Source organism: Mastomys coucha, unplaced genomic scaffold, assembly GCF_008632895.1.
Source record: "Mastomys coucha isolate ucsf_1 unplaced genomic scaffold, UCSF_Mcou_1 pScaffold21, whole genome shotgun sequence".
Lineage (NCBI taxonomy): Eukaryota > Metazoa > Chordata > Mammalia > Rodentia > Muridae > Mastomys > Mastomys coucha.
The window spans coordinates 181727831-181739361 of record NW_022196904.1 but is presented as its reverse complement, the minus strand read 5'-3'; the positions used below and the strand labels follow the sequence as shown (position 1 = coordinate 181739361).

The window sequence follows — 11531 nt, the reverse complement described above, 5'->3', positions numbered from 1 at the left end:
AGAGAGACAGAGACAGAGACAGAGAGAGACAGAGAGACAGACAGAGAGACAGAGACAGAGAGACAGAGACAGAGAGACAGAGACAGAGAGGGGGAAGGAGAGGTAACTGGCTTCTGTCTTCTCCCAGCCTGCTGTTTCCTTCAGTTAAGCCTAACCCTGCTCACCAGAGGCAGGCCATAGCCCATCTCAGGAGACAGAGATCATGAGCATTAAGTTGGTGGAGCATTATGAGTTCTCAGGTGCCAGTCATAATTACAGAAACACCTGTCTGTCCAAGCCTGAATTGTATTGTGTCATAGAGAAAGATCCTGCTGTCATCCACATTATTCAGATATTGGGGTACTGAGCATCAAGAAAGAGATCTTAGGATTTTATGGTACAGATTGCTCACTCTTTAGAAGCCTGAGGGGCAGTTCATTTCCCTTGAAGTTCATTTCCATACAAAGAAAAAAGACTACAGATTGTGAACAATTGAAAAATAAGTAGGTATATCCACATTTTGTTTTTTGATGTTTTAATTTTTAAATTTTTAGTAAATGTTTTATTAGTTCTTTCAGAATTTTATATAATACATTTTAATCATATTTGCTATTGTTTTTCCAACTCTTCCATGACCCACCCCTCTCTTTCTACCCTTCCAACTTGATCTTCTTCCCCCAAGTCCTACCATCAGGGCCAATATATGCTGCAGAGCTATTCATGGGTGTATAGCCTTCCACTACCTGTAACTGACTTCTCTTGCCTGTCTTTGACCAAACTGTCCCTCTCCATGAAGCCCACTTGCCAACTTTGCTAGAGATGAAACTTCATATCCACCTTCTCTCTCCACGTTGAGATTCTGGTCTAGTTTAGGCTTGCATAGGTCCTGTGCTTACAACCACAGCTGCTGTGAGCCCTTGAGTACAACTGCCCTGCTGTGTCCAAAAGACACTGTTACCTTCTGGTTAAGTACCACCCCTGGGAGTTATGCTGTTTCCACCCAATTATCTGCAATAACCCTGCAGCAATTAGAGACAAGGATGTGGTAAGAAATGTTCCACTTATGGTTGAATATTTCACAACTGGCCAAGGTGCAGAAAATAAGAGATGGTAGTATGCCCCCATTTTCTAAGTCTTCTCCAAATTAAGGAGAAATTAAGGTATATCAAAGGTTAGTGGCCAAGCCAAATGTCCCAATACATGTGTCAACATACTCATAGATTTCTATTTTCCTTCTAGTAGGATTGAATTCTTTAATTTAGTAAATGATGAGGGAAAACTGTTTTTCTTTCCTTAATAATAAAAAAATAGGAGAAAATTTCCGTTGCTGCTATTTAGAAAGAGGATAATGAATTCTTATCATCTGCATTATAACACTTATGACAAGTTTGCAAATATATGCTGGGCAGGAAGATGATCTAAGGGTTCCTTGAATGCTTGAGGGTTTGTTTTTAGATTGCTTTTATATCAACAATGAAAATATACTGTCATATTCAAAGTTGTTATAGGCCAATAATTTACCTAATGGAGACTGCCTGTGTATTAACCAACATTGTTTCCAAATTAAGTAATTTTAGTCAAACTCAGAAAGAGCACTTGTCCAGCTACTTTGATACAAAATGTCTTTCAGTGACTTTTGCTCATTTACAATAGACCTTCCTGTCTAGTCATGCAGATACTCATGTCTCTATATCTATAAAAGCTTTGCTTTGGATTACAGAGCAGAAAAAAATTGAGACTTTGAGGGAGCGAACTGGCATTTTTTCTGTCACAAAGTTCTCAGTGACAATTTCTTGTGTCTTTTCGAAAGAGCAAGTAAGTGTTTAGAGTTGTGGAATTATTCAGTAAAGAGTATGGAAGGCTCTGGACAAAGGGCTGCATGTGCAGAAAGCCTTTGCTCATTTCTTTAAAGAGATCACCCTTTCCCACACAGAGTACTGGGGATGGCTGACTAGCACACAATGGCTCAGTGGGTGGGCGCTGTGGTTTCTTTAAGTATGAACAAAGTAAGGTTTTGTAAGGTAAGAATGAGAAGAAGACAAAAAGAGAGAGAGAGAGAGAGACAGATTTCATGTGGTAACAGGAGTTCTGAGACTGATGAGAAAGGATACTTCTAATATATTACTGTGGAGAGTTCTTGATATTTCATGTTCAGGACTTGATATATTGTTAAGTAGAAGTTATCACTCCATAGTTATTCAAATGGTTGCTATTCAAAGATATCCTGAGATTTGTGGTGGAACAAGAGAAAGTTGGCATCAGGATTCACATTTACTACTTTAATCAGGGTTCTTTGGACATTGTACAATGAAATCAAGATGTGACAATAAATAGGAAGCTCATCAACATTATTTTATGTGAGAGAATGTTCGTCAAAATAATACAGATAAGGGCTGGAAGATGGTTGGTTTCACCAGGAATTTTCCAGTTGTCTGAGCAAGAGGACCTGAGTTTGGATTCCCAACACTCATGCCAAAACCCGGCGTAATGGCTTGCATCCATAACCATCTGTAACGCTAGCATGAGGGAGGATAGATAAGCACATCTCTGGAGCGCAGTGTCTAGCCAATATAACAGAATCAGTGAGTTCCTGGTTAAGTGAGAGACCTCATTTCAAAAAATTAGGTGGAGCATGATGGTACAAGATACCTAACATTGCATATTTGCAGGGCAAACCTCCTGTCCCATGCACATCCACATCCACATGAACACATCCCATTCACATAGCACACACAATGATGCACACACACACACACACACACACACACACCTGAAAACATTGTTGCTTCTACTGCATTTATGATTTAATGTCATATAATTGAAGTAATAAAATCCATATATGAAAATTGCTTATGGAGTGAACATAAATGATCAGTTATTTATTATTTAAGGGAATTTTACTCATAGTTTTGTTGATTTCTTTTTTTTTTTTTTCTTATTTTGGTTATTTTGAGATAGGGTTTCTCTGTATAGCCCTGGCTGTCCTGGAACTCACTCTGTAGACCAGGCTGGCCTCGAACTCAGAAATCTACCTGCCTCTGCCTCCCAAGTGCTGGGATTAAAGGAGTGTGCCACCACCACCCGGCAATTGTTTTTTAACATCTGCAAATACACAAAACTGTAAGAGGATAGTACCAGGATTGGCAAATGATTGCTTTTTTCCAGTTCTTACTTTGGACTGTGACCTCTTTAGTATGTAAGGATTTTGCTAAATAACAGCACCAATCAGAAAAGAAGGAAAACAAACCAATAAACAATTAACATTTGTATATAGCATTGTATCATGTAACTGCCCAGCAGCGAGGTGTGAGTAATGTGTACAGTCAAATGAGAAAATGCAGGGAAAACAGACCTCAGATAATCAATTGAACATACAACCCAAAGCTAACACTTCACCTTTCCTTTTTGGCTCAGGTTCTAAAAAACAGAAAGATCATATTGGTTTGAACAGCTATGCTGCAAAATGTTACAGAGGACGCCTCTCCTGTGAAGTATTGATAAACTGCATTTTTTAGTTTTACTAGCCCAGCAAGAGGAAGCAGGGAACAGATTTTTTCCCTCTTGTGCCCACGTGCCCTGGGAATTGCTTGAACAATTGCTGTGTACGTGGGTGGGCGGGCTCACACCATTTCACACTGGGTTAAAGGGTTCCCATGCCTGGGCACCTCTGAAGTCCCTTGTCATATAAATTAGAGCCATGGCCTGTGACCAGCTGAGCTTCTTTACTTAGTTCACTGCTGTCTTGTATCGTAAGGTCAACTACCTAGAAATGCTTTCTGCCCACACCCCCATTTTCTTGATGGGGGATTTATGGGACTATTTGGCAAAATCACACTGAGGTGATGTCACAACATCATTCTCTGTCCTCAAACAAACAGCCACCCTGCTGCCACTGATCAGCATTCCTGGGATGGCTATGATTGAAATTTAGCACTTAGATTGACTTAATTGGCATGGGGATCTGCTAAGCATATGCCCCACCACAGGCATGCCATCTGATGTACCCATAGGGTGCCTCACACCTCACCCGTGCTCACGTCTTGCTGAAGAAGGGAGTTTGAACAGATTGCTGGTGGCAGCTCAGACTGTGGGTTGGGAGAAACCTGCTTTAGACAACTGTAGAGGTCTGTAGGGATCTCACCCAGTCTTCCGGTAAGCACAGCTCTCCATTTCCTAGAAAGGAGTCTTAGTTGACTTAGCTGTGAAGAGTTAAGAACCATTGATGTCCATGCCCTCTAAATGAGGCACTGTGCCAATAACCTGGAATTTGGAAGGATTTGGCACGCTTGGGCAACCCCTGCCTCAGAATTCAAGGTTAGAACATTCTGTACTCATTGTAGCTATAATTGATCCCAAGGCCCTCAGAGAAAATCCAGGACATTGGTCTAAATGGTTTTCTGCTGAGTTGCAAACATGATAGCAGGGTCCAAAGTTCTAGTGCTAGGATCTGGATACTAGAATAATGGATAGACCCAGGACATCCCTTTCTCTCATCTGAAGAGCAAGTAGGTGGAGGAAGAACTACCCATGATTAGGAGCAAGCTGTATAGTTCAATGTCCACAGATGACCTGGGGCTAGGGTACTGTAGGAGGTCAGGTGGAGCCAATTCCTGGTGACAGATAGCAAGAAGTCATCTTCTCAAACTGCTGTGATGGCCAAGACTGTCAGCAGCATGACAAAGCAAGGGCGGGGTCTCCGAAATTCCCTTTTTCCTTTTGAGAAGGTTTTGTACTACTTGGATTGTAATCTCCAAGCTTGACTATGCTCTTTGTGTTCTGGCCTAGCACGAGGGAAAAGCCTGGATGATTAATTAATGTCTTTCACATTCTGAACAAATGTGGCAAATAGTTTGGTTTCCTCCAAGTGGGGCTGGAAACAGGTAACAAATGAAAGGGGCTTGTGCTGGGAAGCTAAGGGGAATTTCTTTGGGATATGTTCTTTCCCAGAATCTGTTCCTAATTTGGAAGTCTCTCCATACCCAATGTTATAAGTCCTGGGGATCATGGGCCCCAAACCTGCTCTTGCTTTGCTCCTTTGTGGTGTTGTAGCTCCTACCTGACTCTGAATGCAGAAGAAAGAATTCATGAGACTCACAAAGAAGAAAGGGCACCCTGAGATTCAGGAATCAAGAATGTTGGACCATGTGGCTCAGTTGTGGGAGCTAGGAACTTTACCACTGACCTTTCTTGAACATTTACTGAGGGGCTAACTTGAAATGTACATATTTTACAATTTTTGTAAATTTCCCAAAAAGTATTAAGCCCACCAGAGCAAGAAATACATGAGAAAACAGGAAGCACTGGCTCTGGGGCCTCCCTAGAATGGTGGGCAGGGCAGCTGACCAGAGATGATCAGTACCAGGCTGTCAGCCCTTCCCCAGGCAGCAGCAGCAAAGCAGTAACAATTCATTCAATTATGTTAAGCGCCCATTAAAGGAATCCTAAGCCCTCCCCTGGGCCATCTCATGTCTGAGAGACTGTAATTGTTTGAGACTAACCATGATTTCTTCTTCTGCCTTCAGGTGATTCTCATTTTGACAAAGCTCTATGACTATAACCTGGGGAGCATCACCGAGAGCTCGCTTTGGAGGTACGTAGAGAGATCAGGCTACTAATTACTGTGCTGTTTGAACCTGCTGTCTGCTCTTGCTGTCTCTGGAAGTCTCATTTCCTGGTTGGGAGGTTCCTGCTTATAAGCATGCCTTCCTTTTTTTTTTTTTTTCATTGTTTCCTGTAGATATGGGAAAGATGTTGTTTACTGGCCTGCCAGGGAAATGCCTTCTCTCAGTCAGTGAGAATGTTGTGTCCTGCTCTTCCTGAGGTGCTAATATATTATGATACCCATGGTTCTCACTGATCTGGACACTCCGGAGAAGAAGTTGGGCTTCACTTTGTAGACTGCTCACCACAACCTCTAGGGGCAGGCTTCCCCAGGCTTTCCCAGTTTGCAGTCCACCGTGCTGTGGCTCCCTAGCAGCACACAGATGGCACACAGACATTTGTATGTTTATATGCCTTTATCTCAGGAATTCATGTTGTACTTCACACACATACAGATTAAGTGGAAAACATGCTATGTCAAAAAATGGATACAAATCAGTTTGGGGCAGAATATCTCAAGAATATCTGGACAAAGATGCTTTTGGTTTATTATCAGTCTGAAGTCAAAACAGACAAATCCTCAAAAACAATATAATCAATTTTACAGTTTTTTTTTTATTCGGTGGCCTTTTCTTGTTACACCAATTTTTCCCATCTCACCAGCCTATATCAGGTGGCAATACCTACCACAACCTCTCAAATCCAAAAAGAAACCGCACTACCTCTGACTGGTTACTCCCGTCCCATTTGATAATCCCAGAGAGAAGATGGAGTTTTGTCTACATGCAGTCAAGGGGTGGGCCAGAGATCATACCCAGCAGAGCAGCTGAAAGCATGAGTAATAGCATGTCTTGATAATCATGGAGTTCTTTAGCACTTTAACTGCGAGGGGCACCTAGTGCATTATGTAATTTCAGTAAGCCTTGATCAGAATGTTCATGACTCAAGAAGTTCGTTTCTCCTTGATAGCTTTTTCTAGCGCTCATGAATTCATAAGAATAAAAGCCATCTTTCCCCTACAGTGCATCTGTCATAAACAGTGCAGAGTGTACATTAGTTAACAGGCATGCAGCCTGGTCTCAAAGGGCAGAGGGCTGGAGCGGGCACAACAGTCTACCCACACTGGGGACATACACAGAGGGGCACAGCAGAAGATGGTGCTAGAGCGCCAAAGCTCAGTGTAAGCTTTCTTCTTTCTTTCTGATGAGATGTCTTAAGAGTGTGTTTTCCATTCTTAGGGAGGAAGATTAGTGAAATAAAAATGGCAGCTGCCATCACAGTGTTGGAAAGGCAGAGGCAGGAGCATTTCCAGTGACAGGTAGCCACCTAAACTAGCCAAATACGTCAGTTCTTTCGGTACAGTAGGAAACTCAAATTTCAAAAATAAGATGTGCAGTGATAAAGGATGCATCCAGTAATCTGACCTCTGTTGTCCACACAGCACAAACACTCATGTGCATGCCTGTATCCCAATACATGCATGCATAGACACAATCAAACACACACACACACACACACACACACACACACACACACACAGACATAGACAGAGAGCAATGTTTATTAGCAACTGAGAAATGTCCAATGATTAGATCCAAACCTTCGGTTGAGCTGTATTGTTTGAAAGTTGTACAAGCTAAATAATCAAGAGTCAAGTGTCAAATGCCCTCTGGGTATTGGAGTAGGTGGGGATCAAAAGGCATTTGACCTTGTACTGATATCTTAAGGACTTAAAGCTCTTTGGATCTATGGGACAAGGATGACAGGCTACCATTGTTCTCAATTAATGAGATTTACTCGATCTTCCCACCGACATCGATTGTGCCATACTCCTGGAACAAGTTGCTGACTTTGTTTTGTGTGGTGTCATTGTTCATGCAGGGAGTCACACTGAGAGGGACTGGGTGACCTGACAAAGAACAGTTAACTGCACCTGAGCACCAGCTGGAAAGGAGAGTGGATTAAACCTGGAGATTTGTGGGGAAAGCCAGTTTTACCATTTGAGGCAAGATAAGCTTAAAGGTTGAGATAAATAAAACGTCAAATCGAGATACAGTATCTCTGAGAAGCAGTATATTCATCTCTCTCCTCTCTTGTCCAGAGTAATCAGCACTCTGCCAAGAGATACCTAGTGGCAGAGGAAGCCTTAGGCAGTTCTGCCTGAGAAATAAGCATGCACTTTTAAAGGGCCACACACTTGCGGTGTCTCTGTCAGAGAAGCTTATGAATGATGGCCAAAATCAGTGTCTTACATCCTGGTCCAGTGGATGGCAAGGTCTCTTCCCAGTCCTGGAGCTCTCGGGGAGCAGCAAAGAGTGGCTCGTGTCTAATTGGTAATTTTAAACTGCAACCCAGTTATTATTCAGCTGTAAGGAAAAGGCTATAGAATAGAAGCAAACACTCAAGCTGATGTGTAAGAATGTCCCTGCATGGGGCTCTCCCTCATCAATACATAGCCAATGATGTGGTCATAGCTGCGCTTGGGCTATGGGCCAGCACCACCCTCGAAGGCCTGCAGGAGCTAGCTGCCATCCCACACCTGGTCTCACACATGGTCTCAGCCACCACCCTTTCCATTCGGGAGTCATCAGAGCTTTCTATCTTCTACTTTCAGGCCACATCTATATCACATGGCAATAGTTTTGGTGCCCAGACTTTCACGTTTATATTATTATGAATGAATTGCTAACTTTCTAAATCAAGGAAGTAGTATGTGTTTGTTATAATGACCCAGTCAGTGCAGTGGCACCTAAATGCAGCTTTCCCCACAGTCCAGGATGTTATAACAGTTATCAGTGATTTTGTTCAATATTTAGGGCCCAAGTTATGTATTAATCAATATACACTGACTAAGGAATACTTTTTGTATGTTTGCTTGTTTAAAAATGGTAATGTGTATAAAATGGACTCCAGTAGCGTATCTTGTGTTACTTGACAAAGAAATATGGGTGTCTATACAAACAAATGCGTTTAAAAAGGAGTCCGAGTTACAAGTGTCCCAGTATGTGGTATATATTGAATTAAACTAATCGAAGAAGTGCTTTCTGAGGAGCCAGGAAATGTTCTCTATATTTATTCTTGAACGGGCCTATAAAAACAATCTGTTAGCAATTCCAGTTTCTGTAGGAGAGGAGCGCACCCTAGGAAAGTCAAAGAGCTAGCTTAGTGACTTGGTGATTGTACAGAGCAGGCTCCTCCGTCTGCTTTCTCATTGTGCATGCGCCTGCTGGCTCTTCTTTACCTTTCTGATGTCTCTCCAGTGTGTCTCCTCGATATTAGTTATGATGTACAGTACTCTAGACATGTGTGGAGACCTGTCCTTATAGTTTAGTAACTTGATCTCTGTAAAGTCCCAAAGAGTTCTAAAATGCCTTCAGTATACTAAAGCCTGCATTTATGATGTAAGGAAGTATGTGGATGACCCTGCAAGAAGGTTGGAATAGGATATCCAAGAGCAGTAACGGAACGCAAGGACTTTAGGATTTCAGTAGGATTGAAGAATCTCAATGCTTGTTTCCCCTCAATACTAAAATCCCCAGTGTTTTTCTCTCAGTATATTCTAATTTTATATATATATGTATATATATATATATACATATATATATATATATATCTTGTCATGAGACCTTTTTGATCTGAGTTCTGTGGACTGCCCATCCAATCATATATACAGTTATCTTTGGATAACAGCATCTTCTTCATTAATGCCTTGGTATCATTGGTATAATTTATTTAAATCCCATTTCTCTGTTTTCTCATCTAAAAATGTAGTTTTGTCTCATAGAATTCTATTTGTGCTGTGATAAGCATGCATCTCCTACTCAACACACAATACATAATGGAAATAGTCAGACAAAAATGGAAACTTTTTATTGGATATTTTATTTATTCCAAATTCCCTTTCCCAGTTTCCCCTCCAGAAACCCTATATCTCATTCCCCCTTGCTTCTATGAGGATGCTCTCCTACCCACCCACCTACCCACTCCTGGCTTCCTGCTCTAGCATTCAGTTACACTGAGGCATTGAGCCTTTACAGGACCAGGGGCTTCTCCTCTCATTGATGTCCGACAAAGCCATCCTCTGCTACATATGCTGCTTGAGCCATGGGTCATTCCATGTGTACTCTGGTTGGTGGTTTAGTCCCTGGGATCTCTGGGGGGTCTGGTTGGTTGCTATTGTTTTTCTTCCTATGGGGTTGCCAACCCCATCAACTCCTTCAGTCCTTTCTCTAACTCCTCCATTGGGGACCCTGTGCTCAGTCCAATGGTTGGCTGCAAGCATCTGCCAAATGAGAACTTTTAGACTTATTTGGTCAGTATTTGGAATGATTCTATCTATATATCATTTGCCTAATAAGTGCCACTAATACCCATGGATGGTGGTTTAAATAAGAATGACCCCATAGATCTGTATATTTGAATGCAGATTTTCAAAGTTGGTGGAACTATTTAGTAAGGATTAGGAGATGTGGCCTTATTGTATTATATATGTCAGTGGGGGTAGGCTTTGAGGTTTTAAAGGTCCATTTTATTCACTCTTAGTCCCTGCTCTCTCTGGTTCATGACTGTGGATCAGAACATAAGAGCTCAACAACTCTTCAAGTTCTATACCTGTTTGCCAGCTGCCATTTTCTTTACCATGATGATCATGAACTATAACCCTCAAGAGCCTTGAGTCTCAATAAATGTTTGCTTTTTTATAAGTTTCTTGGTCATAGTGTCTTATGACACTAGAAATGTAGGGCACTGTGTTTTGTTAATTCCAAGTTCTACTGAAAGTGCTATCAATGTATGCATTTACATCATCCTCAGTAGAACTCAGAAAATTGGTTTTATCCTTACACTATCCTCATATGTGAGGAAACTGATGCACAGAGAAATAACCAGCCTATGTTCTTAAGGAGGGTAAGCAATAGAAAAGAGAGCTAACCCAGGCAGGTTAGCTTCCTATACTACAGTCTGAACCAGGACCCATCTCTTCTTGTAGCTCTCCTGTAGCGCTAGACATTGTACATTGTATGTGAACCTTTTATTGTTCCACATTAATTTTTCTTTGAGAATGTATTCTTTCTTGACATTTCTTAAGTTTACAGGGAGTACCATTTGGGAAGTTTCACATCACCTGATTAACCATTGGGTACGAGATAATTAGCATTTCTATGAATTTATTGGGAAAATATTTCCTTGAAAAATTACCTTTCTCATATGTGGGTTTAATTAATTGACATAAAACTTGCTCCATCCTATATGTCATGGGAAATCAAAGGTTTACAGAAGTTCATTTATTCAAATGTCAGCTTATTTTAATTTATTGTCAGTGCACACGTGCGAGGTGACAGATACTAATTTAATCTCAGCATGTAGATTGACACTGTCATGCTGTGTGGCTGCACCTTCACTCCCACGGGTGCCAGAAGCCAAGTGTACTACTCAACTAGCACTTACTAGTGTTTAAACACGAATGTGACAAATGTCCATGGGTTTCTTGTCTGAACTACATCATGTTGTACTGTCACCTGAGAATTACTGCTAGGAAGGAGATCATAAAACATAGCTGCAGATGGTGTTCATCTGTGAGCAGAGAGGCCAGTGATGGAGCATCCATGCAGGAGACAGGGTTGATGCCATGTGAACCACAGGACAATGGATATGAAGTCAAGGCTATGGGAGAACTTTAGAAGATCCCTTTTCTTATTTCAGGTGAAGTTTCTGATATCCTGTTCAACTGTAAATCATACTGACCACTTTCAGCTCTGTTCTCCTCTTTCCAGAGGGAAAGGCTGTACTGAAGAGTTGTTCCTCAGCACCGCTTACTTTCTCCTGCTGGGATGTATTAGCAAGGTCATTGCCTTTGGTTTATTGGCTTCAAACAATCTGTGATTGCACAGGATTATGACTCCTTAGCTTGCAGAATCAGGAGATACAATCAATTCAGGAAAAGCCCAGGGACT

The 11531-nt window shown here is 41.5% G+C and overlaps 1 protein-coding gene across 4 annotated transcripts in view; it reads left to right on the top strand.

Annotated features, from left to right (window-relative positions):
* Sorcs1 (sortilin related VPS10 domain containing receptor 1) overlaps positions 1-11531 on the top strand; it is a 540204-nt gene that overhangs the window by 188573 nt on the left and 340100 nt on the right. For all 4 annotated transcript variants that reach the window (XM_031390641.1, XM_031390645.1, XM_031390644.1 and 1 more), the window contains exon 2: positions 5502-5569. In XM_031390641.1, coding sequence (XP_031246501.1) covers positions 5502-5569 — 68 coding nt within the window. The remainder of the gene's footprint in view (positions 1-5501; positions 5570-11531) is intronic.